This window comes from Oryza glaberrima, chromosome 4 (genome assembly GCF_000147395.1).
Source record: "Oryza glaberrima chromosome 4, OglaRS2, whole genome shotgun sequence".
Classification (NCBI taxonomy): domain Eukaryota; kingdom Viridiplantae; phylum Streptophyta; class Magnoliopsida; order Poales; family Poaceae; genus Oryza; species Oryza glaberrima.
Window position 1 is genome coordinate 23,482,126 of NC_068329.1, and position 19,072 is coordinate 23,501,197.

Below are 19,072 nucleotides of genomic sequence, written 5' to 3' on the forward strand. Positions count from 1 at the left end.
ACGAGCATTATTATTCTTCTGCCAACAAAATATAGCCATCACCTGAGTTTATGGGATAGAGATACTAACACAGCGAGAAAGAGGGAGATGTCAACGAGACTACATCCATCAGAGGATAACCGTTCACTTTTAAAATAATAGATGCAAAATTACATATCTCTTTTAAAATAATAGATGCAAAATTACATATCTAACCTTCCACCTTATCTCTAAGTTAAGTACCTGGCCCACATATTTAGTACCTTCTCACGTATACCTCGTGTCGTAGAGCGTTGGATCAGAGCCAATCAACGGATATCTGGCATTCCAAGCACACTAGAAAAGCTCTCCTTAACAACATGGGGTAGGTGAAGGCACGCCAAGAGTCGCGTTGGGGAGGCCCGAGGCCGTGTTCCTAGCGACCGCGTCTCCTGAACTGCCTTTGCCGTCATCGAGTTGCCACCGCCTCCATCGTTGAGCTACCACGGTCCTCGAGCTACCATCATCTGGCGAGCTCGGCCTCACCGTTGGTCCAAGTGCCAACAGAGAGGGGGAGGGAGTGACAAAGTGGGCGATAGGAGGTGATTTTGTTTTTTTATTCTGATTTTTGAGATGTTCGGTGTAGAATATTGAGGCTCTCTATAAATCAACAAAACATGAGTACTAATATAGAAAATAGTAGGGGCTAGCATTCAAAATCATGACTTTTTTATAGCACTTGTTGTGACTCACAAGAAGGTAGTGATTAGTAAAAGAGTAAAAAAAATATGGTGATAAATTAATTAACAACCCCTCATAATATGGCAAAATTGGTTATATAGCATCAAAAATTCACGTTTTTTATGGCAACGAAAGATACCGGTTCACTTTAATAGCATAAAAAATTCATCCCATTCCTATTTTTAACACTTCCGTCAATTCTCGATCGTTTTCTGTCCGCCTTGATCACTATTGACCCAGCCACGCACACAATATGACTGTCGACAGGGGATATCCGTAGACTAGATATAGAGGGTATTGGGGTACGTTAGAACGAGGATCTACGTAATACGACATCAAGCAAACAAAAGACAAGGATTATACTGGTTCAAGCCCCTTAGTAGGTAATAGCCCTAATCCAGATGGTATGGGATTATATGATGGAAACCACAGATTACAAAGGGAATGGTGGAACTTGATGATACCGACGAGACCACAGTCGAGTTGGTTCGACTAGATCACCCCGCGATTCGGCTCATGTAGGCTCCGACTTCGTAGGCTGTGGTGGATGTGTTGGCGGTGAGATTCGATGCCTTAGGTCCTGCCTAGGGGGTCCCTTTTATACTGCGGGTCAGTTGGTTTCCAAGTAGGACTCGAAGATATCGGACCCCTCACGGTATGGTAAAGACCCAGTCCTGTCCGAGTAGGACTCCTTCCATCTGTGGATTCTGCCCCTATCACGTGATAGAGTTCCTTAACGTATACAGGAACTACCCGTATACGCGCGGGTACACCGTATCAGTATACAACGTATATCCAAAGATAGAGAGTATACCTTATCCGTAACCCTGACAATGACGTTTCTACTCCTCACAGTACAAGTAGAATGCATGGCAATGAGGGTAGAAACATCATATCGTGTGCGTGGCTGGGTCAATTGCGATCAAGACGGATGGAAAATGATCGAGAATTGACGGAAGTGTTAAAAATGAGAACGGGTTGAACTTTAGGTGCTATTAAAATAAAATAAATTGGTATCTTTCGGTGCTATAAAACTAAAAAGTGAACTTTTAATGCCATATAACTAATTTTGCCTCATAATGTCACCATAAAGTGTTGGGTTCTTTTCTAAATATGACTGACACCGCCATTGTTTTCCTTGTATGGAGTTGCACTTTACATACGGTATGATAGTGGAGTAATTAACTTCCTTATATCTGTATTGCGATCCTAGGGATCTACCAGACACTTAGGCCTTATCCATTTTACTAGGGAAATAAAATCAACTTTTGTATCCAGTGGAGTAGCGAATTAATTAATTAACCGCATGCCGAATCAAAAGGCAAGGGAACGTTGTTGTGGACAGCATTGTCGCCCCAGAATCCCCACGTCTCGCGCTGCCGCTTTGGCGCCTTTACCCCCTCTCCATACCTCATAAATTTGCGGTCGCCTTCTGCGCCGCTGAGAACGCGTCATAACACGGAAGAGTGAGCTCTAGTTCAGTACAAGTTCGCCAGCTCTTTCCTGAAGCAGAGGAGAGGAGGAAAAGATAGTGTCTTGCTGTGTTATACACTCAGGTCAACAGAGGCGGCTGGAGATGGCGGCGGCGGCGGACTTCCGGCGGCCCACACCCAAGTTCGTCGCCGCGTTGTCGAGGACGGGCTCCGCGTTCCTCTTCTTCTCCGTCGTCGTCGTGGGGTTGGTCTCGTCTGCTCGTTGGATCACCAGGTTCACGGTGAGTTCGAAACCTTCTGATTCCCTTAATCCCGTGTCTCGTTCTTGCTGGATGATCGATCGGTACATCATTCTCAATGGATGATACAAAGCTCTAGAATTCCTCTTCGAGCTTATGGAACCAGATTGCAACATGGTTTCTTGTTGATCTGACACACGATGCTACAGCTAATTCAATGATTTTGCTCTGCACCGACTGTAGTCTGTAGTTATGCCGCGCATACGAGGGCCATGACATGAACATCTTTAGTTCTTTGACCGAGAACCACTGTAACCAAGTTAATTTTCTCTCCTCTCTCTAACGAACTGCATCACGAATTCACGATTATGATTGTGCCCCTATAATCCCAAATTAGTTGACTCGAGGAAGCACCCGCCACTGTTCGTGTAATGAGCACCGGAAACGCGAGACAGCCGAAACTGTCCGGCGTCTTCGTGAATGGTGGTGGCTAGGGTTTTATGGCATTTTAGTCTTCCTGGTCCGTCTGCCATTTCGCCGTCGCCGGCTAGGACCACCTCCCACCGGTGCAGAAAGCCACCATGCCAGTAGGTAGGTAGGCTTCTTCTTTTCCATTTTCTGCTATTAAGGTGGTGTTTGGATCTAGGGACTTAATTTTAGTCCCTATATTTAGACACTAATTTAAAGCATTAAATTTAGACTACTTACAAAACTAATTATATAAATAAAAGCTAATTTACGAGACAAATTTTTTAACCTAATTAATCAATAATTAGATAATGTTTACTGTAGCATCACATAGGCTAATCATGGATTAATTAGACTCAATAGATTCGTCTAGCAAATTAGTCTAAGATCATAGATGTGTTTTATTAATAGTCTACATTTAATATTTATAATTATTGTCCAAACATCCGATGTGATAGGGACGTTTTAGTCCCATTTAAACATGGCCTTACTTCGTGTTGTGCCCCTCACGTCACGGTGCTCGTTCATGCCCGCCGCGCCCACACTATGCGCTTATTTTAGAGGCGCTAGCTGCCTAGCTCAGCATTCATACATTCAGTGGCTGATCAGTGCAAACAGCATAGAACTGCGTAATTTTATCTGCTTCCCTTCCAATTCCGTTCAGAATACGGAAAATGAACCCTGAAAGAGGGGGGATAGAGTTTTCGAGAGGATGGTGATCTAGGATCACGAGAGCTCGTGCAATAGAAAAGACGAGAAGAACAAAAGAGGAGGCCTCACGGGGAGAGTGAGAGCTGGTCGGATCGGATTGGATGCTGGAAGTTGGAACTTGAACCAACGCCGCAGCTGTGACGCATGGCTCTCGTCTCTCGAGATAACCATGGTGCCACTGAGCTAATCCGTGGGCGTTCGCGGGTCGTTGTTACTGGCCGGGCTTCACGGTTTATCATATTTACGGGCCACATTTGGGCTGCGTGGTCCATCAATATTAAGGCCCATAGATGCAATTCTTTTGGGCTCATGCGATTTATTTTTCCTTTTTTCTTCTCGCCGTGATCGTTCCTCTTTGCATTGCAGGCGAGCCCCCCAGCCACGGCGGCCATTCCCGCCGCCGTCGCCGCCACTACCCGCGCCGGAGTACCAGCGGCGCCGCCGCGTCCCACCTACTCCATCTCCTGCTCCACGCCGCCGCGCCCCCCGCTTAACCTCTCCGGTGGTGGCGGCGCCAGAACGCCCCAAACCTCCCAAACCCTCGCGCTCGCGCTCTCCTCCTCCTCGTCCTCCTGCCGCTCCTCCCCTGACCCCGCCACCGCCTCCGCCTCCGTCTCCGCCTCCAATTCCTCCTCGTGCCCCTCCTACTTTCGCTTCATCCACGAGGACCTCCGCCCATGGCGCGACGCTGGGGGAATCACCCGCGCCATGCTGGCGCGCGCTCGCGTCACCGCCAGCTTCCGCCTCCTCGTGCTGGGCGGCCGCGCCTTCGTGCATCGGTTCCGCCCGGCATTCCAGACCCGCGATCTCTTCACCATCTGGGGCGTCCTCCAGCTGCTCCGCCGCTACCCCGGGCGGGTGCCCGACCTCGACCTCATGTTCGACTGCGCCGACTGGCCCGTCGTCCGCACGCACCTCTACCGCGGGAAGCACGCTGCCTTCATGCCTCCACTGTTCAGCTACTGCGGGGATGACAGGACTCTGGATATCGTCTTCCCGGACTGGTCATTTTGGGGCTGGTAATATGCTTGCTCGTCTTCTGCATTTCTGTTACCATTATGAAGATTATATGATAATTTTCTTTTGGCCTCTTTCGGTCTAAAGAACATGATACAGAAACAAGTATAAGATTTCTTTGTAGGATCGAAATTCTACTGTATAGTGCATTGTTCGCTCAATCCACACAATAGGAAATTGCTAGTACCTAGTGCTTTCAGTATTATTAATAGGATATTCAGATACTTGGGGGATTGCAAACCCGTAGGATGTTTGGCTGTGCCATGTGCATATTTTTTTTACATAATGGATAGAAATCCGGCCTCTATATACACGGGTGGATATACACAGCCATTGCCATGTGCATATGGAGTTTAGTCACTCTAACAAGTATCACGGTTGGTAGGCCAGAGATCAACATAAAGCCGTGGGATGCCCTGCGGCAAGACCTGAAGGATGGCAATAATAGGGTGAAATGGTTGGATAGAGTACCTTATGCATACTGGAAAGGAAATCCAGCAGTTGCTGTGACACGGCAGGAATTGGTTAACTGTAATGTCTCTACTACAAAAGATTGGAATGCAAGGATCTACAAACAGGTACTTCTTGCATATGCATGAGTACATGGTTGAATTTTTCATACTTTTTACATTAAAACTGTTTTATGTTGTGCTGTAGGATTGGTTCAGAGAGAGCAAGGCAGGGTACAAGGACTCAAATTTGGGTAGTCAATGCACGCACAGGTCTTATCTGTTTTTTTTTTGCTGTTGTTTTTTCTGGTGATAGTAACTTATCAAGGATCTATGCAATTTTATTTTCGATGTCTAAGTTAATGATGTGTAGTTCGTATTTAACAGGTACAAGATCTATATAGAAGGGTCAGCATGGTCAGTCAGTCAGAAATATATTCTAGCATGTGATTCAATGACACTGCTGGTTACACCAAGATACTATGATTTCTTTTCGAGGTCACTTATGCCGATTCAGCATTATTGGCCTGTTCATAATGACAATAAATGTGACTCCATAAAATATGCAGTTGACTGGGGCAACTCTCACAAGCAATTGGTACCTATCGTCTATCTATTTACACCTACACCTGTAGACAATTGAGTTTTGCAATGCTTAATAGTATAGATGGAACTTGTCACAACAAACTCAGTTGAATACTAATAGAAATCCGCTCAAGCTGCAATATATGTAAATGCAAGCTGCCAGATTGTTCTAGAGCATCTATGTTTCACTAGGACATAATTAAAACTGGTTTAGATTATGAGCTTGTATGATGCTATGAAATTATACCGCAAACAATTTGTGCCCCCTAACAGTGCACTGATAAATTATAGGTTATGGTATATTTTTCATATTTTGTTGGACAGTAAATAATCCCAACATTTTTCATGATGTAAACTGTGATTTATTGGGTTAAGCATTATTAGCTAGAAATATTTATCCAAACTGTTCTTCATCTTCACTTGAAATTGTCAATTCTGGAAAAAATCCCTGCTGCTCGAAGAATTGTGTTACAACTTCTTTTTATTTTTGACAACGAGCACTTGGAGCTCTTGCATTGGACTTTATAAATTTCTTAAATGACGAATATATTGAGCAGAATACTGAGCAATTTACTATGTCTTTATGTTACAGCACACCGCATTGTTTAATTGTTGCCTTTTTTTTGAGGGATATATCACATGTTTCTGCTTGATAAAATATGGTCCCATACTCTAAATCTGTCATAGGCACAGAGCATAGGAAAACAAGCCAGTGATTTCATCGAAGAAGATGTTAATATGGACCGTGTTTATGATTACATGCTTCACCTTCTAACTGAATATGCCAAGCTCCTAAGGTTCAGGCCAATTAAACCACCTGAAGCTGTTGAGATCTGTCCTGATTCTTTGGCCTGCCAAGCTGAAGGCCTTGAGAAGAAGTTTCTTATGGAATCCATGGTGAAGTCTGCCCGTGATGCAGGTCCGTGTGATCTGCCACCTCCTTTCAACCCTCAAGAGCTCGCAATGATTAAGCGAAGGAAGGAAAATTCGATCAAGCAGATTCAAACATGGGAGAGAATATCTGGGAGGGCTTAGTTGCTTAGAGATGATCTTTAAGCCTCTGCCTCCCCCCCCCCCCCCACCCCCACCACAAATACAGGCATACATAATTGGATTTTCTAGGAGTTCTGGTCTATTTTGGTTTCATCGTGGTTCTAACAAACACCAAGCATTGGTTGACCTATTCAAATGTCCAAACATTTAGAGAATTTGAAATACGGTGTTACTCATTTCATATTATTTTTCTTCTTTTTGCTAGATTTAGTGTTTGCTTTGTAAAGCCATTGTAACAGACAGATATAATAATCTGAACTGTTCAGAAGATATTCTTAACGCATATCATGCCACCTTTATGTTAAAATTCTGTTTTATTCGCAATGCCTCACTGAGAATGCTGAGATGTAATAAATGAGAAGGATATCATAGATCTGTTCAGCGCTAGCATGGTAAAACATTATGCACCAAGAAGCTGCTGAATGAAGTCAGGTATGTTCTTTGCGCTTACTGCTAACTGCCGATTGCTCCTAAATGGTGTGGGTACTGTTTGATATTTTTAATGGCATCATAAGCTTCTTAACTTATATTTCCTTCAGGTGCTTTTTGAGTGCTTTCTATCCACTGGCAAGAAGGTTGCAGCTGCTGCAGACGGCTGAATGCTAACAACCATTTCACCAGTTCTTTATTTTTTTTACTGTGAAGCTTATAAATACATCAATGGTTCAATGGCATGCTGATGAGCCCATCAGCCCAAGGAAGGTGCCATTATCTGGGAGGTGCATCCATGTATGATTGCGTCATTTGGAGGTGCTAGACCTGTGCCAACTTAAAATTCAGAGTCAATGACACTATGCAATTTTTCTCTGTTGGATAGGTCATGAATCCAGGATTCCGGGGTGCAATTCTCGACTGCTTCGTTGCCATTGGTGCCAGGTAAAACCTTTTAGTTACTGAACTACTACTTTGTCCATGCCTTGCCACCAGTCCGAGTATAGGAACTTTACACTGATAATTGGTTTGGTTGTTGTAGTGAAACCCTTCCTTTCTTTTACTTTCTGTCAGTTGGAACAGTCAGCACCTACAATCCATAGGGTAAAAAAGCCGTGGAGAGTTTATGGACATCAAAATAGATAAGAATTATAAAAATCTTTAGTACTGTTAATATTTTATAGTTTTTTTTACCATCAACAACAACCAATAGGGAGAAGTCAATAGAGGAAAAGGGTGGCTTTGTGAGCACTTTAGAAGGGCAATTTCTTTGAGCCTCCTTCATTGGCACCTCCATGTAGTCTCCACAAAAAAGGGACACCTCTCTATAGTCTCAAGCCTTTTCCTTCCAAAATTTATTTGCTAGCCGGAAACTATTTTCTTTAAAAGAAAAGCTAAAACATGATTCTCCTGCTGTGCTGACATGCCAAAGAACAAGTTGTGCAGCTCATTTTCATTCGGCGAAACTTGGCACAGTGAAGCAACATGGGTTGTGAAGATCATTATTTCTTAAATCGATAAGAAGACAGGCTTGGAGACCGACACTATTTCTTCACAGAGCTTATGCTTTTGGAGTATACTTTTCTATATTCTATACAAATATATGGGAAAAGGTCTGCTGTATATTTTTCCTTGAAAATGAAGACCATTGCACAACTGAAAAACAACTACGACTACATTTTTTTTTTTTTTTTTTTGCAAAAACAACAACTACTAATACATGAAAAGCTAATGTAGAAAGGAGAAAGTGAAAGGAGAGGTAAGAACAACTTCTCTCAGAAGTGTCCTGGAGAAGCTTGTGTTTGAAGGCTATTCATCTACTAGCATTTCGTTTTTCCAGCCACGGGCATCATCATTATTAATATCCTCTTGATTTGCTTGGAAGCTTCACTATCTCACTTTCAGGTCATCTTTAAGCTAAATAATCTTCATTCTTTTGGTGTTATACCATGTGCATATCTCTCAAACTTGACTTCCGTTGGACTGCAAGCAATTAACATATACTCAAATTAACAGCACTGCGAAGGTGAAAATACTTTCTTTTCTTTTTCATAAAAAGAAGGAATATAAAGGATTCCTAATCAATTTGCAGGCATGGGGATGCTTCCCAGTTAATCAATGATTAGCTATTACTTTTCTTTATTAAACTAACACTTTTGTTTGTTACGACATATGATGACGCCGCCTAGTTCTTGATCTTTCTCCTGTCAAATTATGTTACATACCATGGGATGGTGATGTGTACTCCTCTTTGAATACTCTAGCATTAGTTATCTTTCTGCAATAGTGGTTGCAACAACTCTCCTAAGGTTACTGCGTAATTGTTTATTTTTTGTTAATAAAATGTAGGGTGCTACAAATCAAAGATTCAAAGAGCTAGCTAGCAGCAAGGAAACATCCCGTGGCATAAAGAAACAGCAAATTCGGCTGTGACGTTGAACAGAACTATATATTTGTCCTGAATCCTGATCCAACTTTTTTTTTAATCGTCTTCTAACCAAGTCGTTTTCAGTGCGTAAGCGCAAGGGAGCGTACTATGCCTGCTACCTAAAACTCGAATTAGTGTTTGGACGGTTTCAAAGTTCATTAGAGGGACGGTAAACGCCAAAACTCTGATGAAGCTAAGTGGCAGTTTCAGGTAAAGACTTCGCACCTCCTGATGCGAATAGTACACTGGATCGAGTAGGGTATGTGTCTTGATCTCAAGTTCTAAACTTGCAACAAGTACCTTCCGTGATTTTGTGCGGGCATCCTGCGTCTGCAGTTTAGTACAGATACAAACTAGTTCAGATTCTACTCCAAGTTTAGTCTTTATTAACCGATGGGTAATGAAGATGGCAGAGCATTACTATCGTCTATCGCTACGCACGGATACGTCTGTAGAAGAAGACTGTCACGTGCGACGGTGCAGAACTCACTCAGATGATAGTTGAATTATTAAATTAATCAATACAGGGAGAGTGAGAGACTGAGAGAGGGAGGGAGAGAGACTGGATGGTTTAAATTAATACATGCGGTGGTTTGGCTGTCTGGCTGGTCTTGCATGGTGAAGGAGGACATCATAACTGCTTGCCGTGGCCGTTAAGTGCAACTGCTGTTGCTGCTGCTTCTTCTTCTTCTAGGTTCGGGGCCATAAATAAAAGTCTACCATGCGAGCAGGCCTCCTCTGCTTCAGCTGAGGTGGCACGACGACCATGGCGAGGCTGCTCGGAGTCTCCCTCCTCGTCGCGGGGCTCGGCTGCGCGCTGCTCGTCGCGCCCTCGGAATCAGCTGCAGATGACGGTATCGATTGCCCTTCCCATGTGTATTGTATGTATCTATTTTTCCATCTTTTGTGCCGTTCGTTTCTTGAGAAGTTGTTGCGTTGTTGTTGTTGTTGCGCAGTATCTGCGCTTCTTGCTTTCAAGAAGGCCATTTTCGAGGACCCTCTCGCCAAGCTGTCGGACTGGAACTCCAAGGATGAGAATCCTTGCGGCTGGACAGGGGTGGGGTGCTCGCCGTTCGACAGCCGCGTGGTGACTCTGTAAGAACTGGTTCCGCTTGTTCTCCTGTTGGTTTTTTTCTTTCTTTTCGTTGCATCACTTTAAAACATCATGCGGCTGAGATAGAACTTTAAGTTTTTGTTTAAGCAATCCACCATTTCTCGCGGAGTATTTGTGCATGCCCTGTTTTGGTTCATGTCTTGCACGGATGGAAGAAGTTTTTTCAGTCATAGGTTATCCTCTTTCAGAGTTTTTTAATTTTTTTTTTAGAAATAATGGAATAACATTCCAGCTCTTTCAGAGCTTCTTGAACATGCACTTTCTCCTATGAAAATTAAAAACTGGCTGGAGGCCTCTCTATAACAACAGCAAGTCAGAATGATGCATGTTCTTTCAGAGAACAGTGGGCCTTAAGTTTTCTGGCTGCACCACAAGACATCCAGCTGGAAGCTATCATAGAGTTTTACCTTCTTTTATTTGTTTTCTCTTATGTTCAGTTGACTCAAGAAGCCCCAACAGGGAAAGAAGAGATTATGGATTTGTGGTCCCTAGGAACAAAAAAAAAAAAAATCAATCCAACAGATTTCAGTTATCTATTACAATAAATATAATCCAAGTGGTGTTTATCCAAACACCAAAGTCAGATAAAATGAATATATAGTTTTATTTACACACGTTTTCTGTTCGAGTAAAAAATCACTAAATGTTCAGCATTGCAGAAATTTCAGTTGGTGTGTATTCCCTCGTCCCAAAATATAGCAACCTAGGACCGGATGGGATGTATCCTAGTACTACGAATCTGGATAAGGGACACGTCAAGATTCGTAGTACTAAAATACGTCCCATCCGGTACTAGTTTGCTATATTCTGGGACGGAGGAAGTACATTTTATTGATAAACTTCCCTCTTCTCTATTGTAAAGTATCTTATTAATTACGCGTTGTTATCCAGGGAATTGGCAAATTCATCGCTCAAAGGATTCCTGGCACTAGAGATTGAATCCCTGAGTTCTTTACAAAAACTGTATGTACTTATATGTCCATTTGATTCAATAATAAACTTGACCTGTTAGCCACTACTGAACTGATAGCAATCTTGGTGAACTTCTTGCAGCATATTGGATCACAATACACTCATGGGTCCAATACCAAAAGGAATTGGCAAGCTAAGAAATCTAATTATGTTGAACCTCAGCACCAATCAACTCGATGGGCCCATTCCCATTGAGATTGGTGACATGCCAAAAATCTCAAAAATGTACTGACCAAGAAGCTATAATCAACTTATATTTCTTCAGAATATGTTCAAAATTCATAACTCATCTATTGCCTTATGCCCTAGAGACCTTCGTGCGAATCGGTTGGATGGTGCTATCCCCCCTGAGATTGGTAATTTGACGAGCCTCACTGAGCTACAATTGAGCAATAATAGCCTTACAGGGACTATTCCTGGAAGTAATGATTCAAGCATGTAAGTAATACTTTTCAGAGTTCTCCAAATTCAAAGTCAAGTAACTGTTTTCAGCATGCATAAACTGGAAATGCATGGAAGAACCAAATAATGTTTCTTCTATAGGAAGGAATTAAAGTGATTTAGTTAAGAAGTAGACATCAATCAGGATTGACTCCATCCTGCAGTATTTACAGTAAAAGAAAGTATGAGTAGTTATGATTTATCATATACAAGCAAGTCTGATGAGATCAGAACCAATTATAATGCTGACAAACATTTGAATAAGCAATGTCACGCATCTTTCAGGGTATCCACCAACAGAGACGGTCAAATAGGATTGTGCCGATTAACTCAGCTAACTGATATGGACCTCTCTTATAACTATTTGGCTGGAGATGTTCCTACATGCTTCATGCAAATCCGAAGGTACACCTTGCTTTCTGTGGCTTGGATGGTTCAGTTTAGTCTTTCTGAACTTACCTGCTTTGCAGTATTTGAACAGATTAAGCTTGGTAGGAAATTGTTTCGAGAACAATGACACAACGAATCGTCCTGACAATCAATGTATGGCTATATTTCATTTTAACATGTTAATATCATTAATGCAGTTTAGTACTATTTTCAGCACTAAATTCAGCGCAAAGGTTTCTTACCGTTTGCCGCGATGTTCGATGTCATTTTCACAAGAGCGCATAAACATTATATATTTTTAGATTCACCTAACGGTTCATTTTTGCTGTCAAAATGTTACAGAAACGAAATTATTGTATGTATTACTTCTTAATAGGTAATATCCATGGCAACCTTGATAACTAAGGGACTACTGTCTACTTCCACCGGTTAGGCTAGGCTAATATGAAAACTGATGCACATCCATGTTCAAAAAAAAAAAAAAGATACACATCCATTTCTTCATTATTCAAAGTTAATTGAGTAATTTTTGGGTCTCGATAACATAGGTGGTGTATAGACCGTCCCAATTTACTAGCTGTAGCAAAGTAGGCCCTACGTTGTAAATGACATCATTAGTTTTTAATCACTAATGCTACTCATGGTGACTTAGGCATAGTGGAATCTTAGCTATCGTTGCTAACATAAATAACTATACTTTGGCACTTTGTTTCCTTCCTTCTTGGACGTTATCTCTCACATTCTTCCTTTTGTCCTCAATGCTCTCTGTATATCGGTATTTTATTTCTAAGTATTCAATTGTTCTGTTGGATTTTTATAATTCAGCACTGAACTGCCATGAATCAGGATTTAACCTATATTTGTGCATTTTCAAATACGACATGCACATACTTTTATGTTTGATATATGAGACCGCATGAGCCTTCTAAAGTAATTTATGAAACAACCAAACTAGAATGTTTATACTGCTTTAGTCAACTGATCAATGAGCAAGTGCATGTGCTGTAATTACAGGTGAAAACAGCCAGAAAGGAAATGAAAGCAGCCGTGTTGATGGAAACCAGCAGAAAAGCTTTCAACAACCACTTTGGCTTCTTATTCTAGAAGTCATTACAGCAATTTCATTGCTTACTGTGTTAACACTATGTACTATAGCTGGTCTCAGAAGATGCAAAGCTAGATCCTCCAGAAACAGTGGTACATGGACAAGGGCTATAAGCTGGAAGGAAAATACTGTAATTTCGATTGGTAAGTGTTTCTTTTTATTTGTGTGTGTGTGAGTGACTGGCGAAGTAAATATTGCACTTCCTTGGTTACAGAATGTTTGCTTGTGTAGATGATGACTTGCTGGCGAATGTGCCAAAAATAAGTCGGCAAGAGCTTGCAGAAGCCTGTGAAGACTTCAGCAATATCATTGGATCTACTCATGACACGGTGGTGTACAAAGGAACTATGAAGGATGGCAGTGAAATTGCTGTTGTGTCACTATCAGCTTCAGTACATTACTGGACGAGTTACGTTGAGCTGTACTTCCAGAAGGAGGCAAGAAGAACTCTGCATCTTGTGACTCGAAATTTCAAAAGGTGCAGCTATTTGCTTATATCTCATGGTACTTTTGAATTCTTCAGGTGGTAGAAATGGCCAGATTGAGTCATGAAAATGTTGCGAAGATGGTGGGATACAGCAAGGAGTCTGATCCATTTTCGAGAATGCTAGTCTTTCAGTACCCACCAAATGGGACACTCTATGAGCATCTTCATGGTAACCCAATGATCTCTCATCTTGTTGCCTTTCTGTTCAAAAGGTTGATACCACATGACAGAGTGATAATAACTTAAATTTTGATGTATGCTATTTCTTGCAGATGGAGAAGGATATCAGCTATCTTGGCCCAGGCGGATGAAAATAGCACTCAGCATTGCTCGCGCCCTCAGATACCTGCACACTGAGATGCAGCCTCCATTTGCAGTTGCTGCACTGACATCAAGTTCAGTTTATCTAACTGAAGATTTCTCCCCAAAGGTCCGTCTCATCTGCTTGGGCCTTGTGACATGGCAATGAACATGGTGTCCTAGATTCGGTGCAGTCACACACAAATTGTCCCGTTCATGTAACAGCTTTTTTTTAGATAATGGATTAGATTAAACCCAGCCTCTACACCTTTGTGGGGTGTACACAGCTAAATGTAACAGCTGAAATGGTTTATGCGTTTGCAGATAATTGATTTTGAGAGATGGAGAGCTCTCCTGACAAAACCAGGGCTCAGCTCTGGCAGCATAGTGAACGGGTCATTCAACAACATCATAGACTCGCGGCACAGGCGTTTCATGGACATCCAGGCCAACACGTTTGCTTTCGGGGTGATTCTGCTGGAGCTGATAAGTGGAAGAGCCCCAGTTTCCAAAGATACAGGAGATCTTGTGGACTGGGTAAGTAACTTGGCCTGAATCATGATTTGACACCAGTAATTCCAGACATTGAATTATCAGATAAATGAAAACCGTGGCACTAGTCTGAAAGTCTGAAACTCTGCAATGTTGGTCCAACTTGGGGTCACAGGCAAGGAAGCACTTGGACCAGACCGAAGAATTCATCAAGCTGGTCGACCCGAAGCTGATGAACGCCAACCATGAGAACCTGGGCATCGTCTGCAACGTGGTGAACCTCTGCATCGACGCCGAGCCGTGCCGGAGACCGTCGATGAACATGATCACCGCCATTCTGGAGGAAGGCATCGACACGTCGCCGGCGACCGTCCTTCGGGACTCCTCCCTGGCATGGGCGGAGGCAGAGATTGCCATCTCGTAGTCGTAGACGGACATGCAATTTGCTGCTACTCGGACAGTAACTATAGAGACGCACACAGTGGTTTTGCCACAAAGGGCTTTTTAACCTTTTTTTTTTCTTTTTGATTCGTGGCTACTGCTTTACGTTTCCTCGGTGCCTTTTTGCCTCTCCCTCTCCCAGATCACATGAAAAATGTGTGGATATTTTGTGAGCGGATTTGATGTGTGATATGTCATATGTGATCTACACAGGATTTACCTTTTCATTTTCGAAGTTTTTAAAAAAATGATCGAAAATCGACACCTTCCGATCAACGCCATATGAAAACTGGCCAATACCAGCTTCCACAAACCGATGACCAACCGCGAAAACCTGATCTAGCAGACTTTGAGTTTGTATGCCACTAAAATATACTATCTCCATATTTTTTGTATGACGCCGTTGATTTTTTGTCCAACGTTTGACCATTCGTCTTATTCAAAAAATTTATGTAATTATCATTTATTTTATTATGACTTGATTTGTCATCAAATATTCTTTAAGCATAACATAAATATCTTTATATTTGTACAAAAAATTTGAATAAAACGAATGGTCAAACGTTGGTTGAAAATTCAACAACGTCATACATTAAAATATGGAGGGAGTATATTTTATTGGCTAAAAGGCCCCCTAAATATATATTTATATTTTAAAACGTAAAACTCGTTTTCTGAATTTGAGTTTCTCTGAAGAAAAAAAAATCCTCAAGCATCAAATTGTTCCTTCCCACCGTGGGGCCCAACTCTCAGCACGAGACGCGGCCCAACTCCCAAACATCGGAATAAGCCGACCAGCCATGGCCCATGGGAGAGCCCAACCACAGCCCAATTATCGGCGCGGCCTAACTCCGCAAACACTCGGATGGGCCGCCCAGCCATGGCCCATGAGCGAGCCCGACCTCAGCGAAAGTCTCTCTCTGTCTCTCTCCCTCCTCTCAGAGAAGAAAAGGGGAGGAGAAGAGGGCACGCCGCCACGCCATGGCGGGAGAGGAAATCGGCGCGAGCGAGGAGCACGGGTGCGCCGCGGGAGGCGAGCCCATGAACGACTACGAGAGGCAGCGGCTGGCGCGGATTCGGGAGAACGAGGCGCGCCTCCAGGCCCTCGGCATCCGCCGGCTCGCCGCGTCCCCTCTCCTCCACAGCCCGGCTTCATCGGCGGGGGGCAAGGGGAAGCGGAAGAGCCGAGCCGCCGACGCGGACGAGGAGTACCTCCCGTCCGACGGCGGAGAGGATGATGAGGAGGAGGAGAGCTCGTCGACCAGCGACCAGGATGGCGAGGAAGAGGAGGACGCCGAGGCTTCCTCTAGGTCTCGGAAAAAGGTCCTATTTTCTTCCCCCGTGAAAGAAATCCTGCTTCATTGATTGTGTCGTTGCTGCCAACTCGCTGGAAGAATCACATCTCATTTTGTGTCAGATGTAGTGTACTAACCTGTAGTGACCTTTTATTCTCATTCTAGCCCATTTAACTAAAAAACTAATCCCTTTAACTAATCTCCCTTGACATTGTTATTGAGCAAAATGATAAGCATATCACGGTTCATGACGTCCATTGAGGTTAAATTATGGTTTCGTTATCCAACAATGGTTTCATTTATCCAACAAAAATAACCAATGACACATTGTGTTTGCCAAACTCAACCCTCCCAAGTGATAATGTAGTAAATTTTACTCCATAATGCATTGCAGATCCAGTAATGAAATGTGCATCATAAATTCATAATATAGCTTTACATTTTTGTATGCATTATTCTCTTTTATTAACGCACTTGTTTTTCTCCTGTTTGTTTTCAGGGAAAGAAAAAGGTACTGAACTCAGGAAAGTCTTCTCAAGTTACGCATAGAAAAGAGAATGCTCACCTCGCTGATTCTGTGGATGATGATGCAGCCTTACAGCAGGTATTATGTGACAAATTCAGCCACTAAGCTGAGAATCCTATAATGTCATTTGAAAACTCTTAACTTGCTAACCTCTTTTTTAACCGCAAGTTATTCACTCGATCATTCTTGAGCAATCATAATCATGCAGGCAATTGCTCTGTCCCTGGCAGAATCTTTAGAAAATTCTGTGCCAGCAATGAGTGGAGAAACTCCAAGCACAGGGATGAAAGGAAGTGGTAGCACACCATGCAAAAAGAATAATACTGTACCCATTCAAGACTCAGCTAAAACCATGAGGATAAAAAAGCAGGTATGTTGCTCCAAGCATGGCCTGTACAAATTTCCTATCCTATCTAATTGTATTTTACAGAATTACAGTATCATTTTTCATTGCTTTTAGGGCAAGAGCAGGATACAACTGACAGAAGATGATGTGGTTGCATTCTTCTTTTCATTTGATGGTACCTTATCTAGCTTGAGAGTTCCTTTTTGACCTACTTGAAACTTTGGGTTTACCTGAAAGAGAACATTTGAACTTTGGATTGCATTAAAATCAGTTGCTTATAGCTCCAGTGCTCCACAATGTAGTCAAGGAAGGAATTAGCCAGAGAAAAAGAATTTGCAGGAAGTTGTTAAGTTGAGCTTGCTTAGTTCCTTATCCATTTATATTTTTAGAAATGACGGACATGGCACAGTGCATAATGACACATTGTTGTTTAATTTGATATCTGACTTGTATGGTTTATGTCCAATTTCCTTCCCATTGAATTTATTATCATAGTCCTCATCTGCACTGCAAGTACTTTCAGATTTTTGTTTTACTCGTATCATCAGATTTTCATCCAAACTTAACCAGCATGCACATCAGCATATTTTTGTATGGTTATGGCCATAACATGCCTCTGTATATACCTTAGGTATGCCTATACTGATTAGTGTTTCTTTCCTTTTGGCCTTCATCATCTGTTTAAAATGTTTGTCCAAGCCACAACTTTGCTCTGGTTCCTTTACTATGGATTTTGCAATACTTGCTGAAAAATTAACAGACACTCCTTTTCTTCTGTGGCATGCACCACCAAAACTTCATTTTGGGTTCTATCTCTTACTTTTGTAAACATTCTAAAATGGTTATTACTTACTACTTTGATCTATAGAAGTTGGAAAAGGATATATCACGCCGTGGGATCTTGAACGAATGGCCACAGTGCATGATTTCATCTGGACGGATTCTGAGATATCAAAGATGATCCATTGCTTTGATAGTGACAGGGATGGAAAGGTTTGCTTTCTTTTCTTGAATTGATTCTTGTGCACTCACAGAAGCATGCCCTGTTTAAAACTTTGTTTTAATTTTAATGAAAAACAACAAGAAAAATTATTCTTGTGCGTGCACAGAAGCATTTCCCAAGCAGTTAAATTGGCAATTGGGCCCAATCTAGAAAAAAAAATACATTTAGAAGATTCAAATCATGTAGACAAACCTCAGTTGATTCCTGTTTCAGCCAAGCCAACTGGCAGATTTTTCACCCTTTTCCCTGCTATCTCCCTTTTCTTAAAATAAAAACAATGTGTGTTCTTTCAAAATAATGTGAAATGTTTTGGATCATTGTGGATTTACTGGATCAGCATTTCGTCAATATGTGAATACACCACCTGGCGTCAGCCAGCTTTACTGAATGACTAGTGACTGTCAGGAATTCAGGATAACTGTCTTCTCGTAACCACCCGTTTTGTGGGTTTTCAATTTTCATACGCAGCTCTCTCTCTCTCTCTCTCTGTCTCAATTAAAAAGATTTCAGGAAAAAAGCCCCATTCCACAACTTCTATGCTCTCTATTTTCTTATACTTCTGTTTTACTTCTCCGCAGATTAACCTTGAGGATTTCCGCACCATTGTATCCCGATGCAACATGTTGCAGGAGCCTGAGAAGTCAGGATGAGATAACTAGACACGATCGGTCGATCTTGTTCAAAGATTCAAGCTCTTTTCTTTTTGTGGACAGTGCCTTTTTTCAAAGCCTACTGCATGAGTGTTACAAGAGGCGCTGATTGTGCATATGAAATGAGGCAATGAAACCCAGAACAGCATGAGCATCAAGTTCAGGCTTCAAGCTGACTAGGTTATTGCTGTTCTGCACTACTCTCCCATGTAAACTAATGTCTGAAAAACTAACTATAGAATATGCGTTCGTCATGAAGTTGTAAGACTATGACATGCATGTTGTTCCATCGAAAAGCGAGTGTCCCTATTATATTCTGCCTTATGTGCAAGTCAAGCTTACATGAGCTCTTGACGAGTACTACTAACCCATGTCCGAATCTGATTATTTTAAAAGTTAGCTATTGAACCAGACTCATTTGCTCCGAAACATAACTGAACATAACCACGTCTTCTGTCTTTGCAATACATAGGACAAACGTATCAGAATCAGGCAAT

The 19,072-nt window shown here is 42.2% G+C and overlaps 3 protein-coding genes across 4 annotated transcripts; all 3 read left to right on the forward strand.

Moving 5' to 3' along the window:
• Window positions 1-2,142: 2,142 nt before the first annotated feature.
• Window positions 2,143-6,830, forward strand: LOC127771049 (uncharacterized). The gene is made up of 6 exons (XM_052296852.1): window positions 2,143-2,413; window positions 3,917-4,569; window positions 4,953-5,145; window positions 5,225-5,289; window positions 5,404-5,614; window positions 6,289-6,830. Exons 1-6 carry the CDS (start codon window positions 2,276-2,278, stop codon window positions 6,634-6,636), a joined length of 1,608 nt encoding a protein of 535 aa, XP_052152812.1. The 5' UTR covers window positions 2,143-2,275; the 3' UTR covers window positions 6,637-6,830.
• Window positions 6,831-7,040: 210 nt separating this feature from the next.
• LOC127771048 (probable LRR receptor-like serine/threonine-protein kinase At1g63430) lies at window positions 7,041-14,985 on the forward strand. 2 transcript variants are annotated; one of them, XM_052296850.1, is made up of 15 exons: window positions 7,041-7,383; window positions 7,472-7,530; window positions 8,032-9,867; window positions 9,970-10,108; window positions 11,019-11,090; window positions 11,181-11,324; window positions 11,409-11,537; window positions 11,826-11,945; window positions 12,022-12,083; window positions 12,945-13,178; window positions 13,267-13,472; window positions 13,559-13,691; window positions 13,795-13,952; window positions 14,147-14,359; window positions 14,490-14,985. In XM_052296850.1, exons 3-15 carry the CDS (start codon window positions 9,780-9,782, stop codon window positions 14,736-14,738), a joined length of 1,947 nt encoding a protein of 648 aa, XP_052152810.1. In that variant the 5' UTR covers window positions 7,041-7,383; window positions 7,472-7,530; window positions 8,032-9,779; the 3' UTR covers window positions 14,739-14,985. The 2 variants fall into 2 exon arrangements, with proteins under 2 accessions (XP_052152810.1, XP_052152811.1); XM_052296851.1 differs by having other exon boundaries at window positions 7,041-7,373.
• A 722-nt stretch (window positions 14,986-15,707) lies between these two features.
• LOC127770351 (uncharacterized) lies at window positions 15,708-18,993 on the forward strand. Its single transcript, XM_052296017.1, has 6 exons — window positions 15,708-16,078; window positions 16,550-16,654; window positions 16,785-16,946; window positions 17,037-17,097; window positions 17,791-17,915; window positions 18,504-18,993. The coding sequence occupies exons 1-6, from the start codon at window positions 15,737-15,739 to the stop codon at window positions 18,573-18,575; spliced, it is 867 nt and encodes a 288-aa protein (XP_052151977.1). The 5' UTR covers window positions 15,708-15,736; the 3' UTR covers window positions 18,576-18,993.
• The last annotated feature ends 79 nt before the right edge of the window (window positions 18,994-19,072 follow it).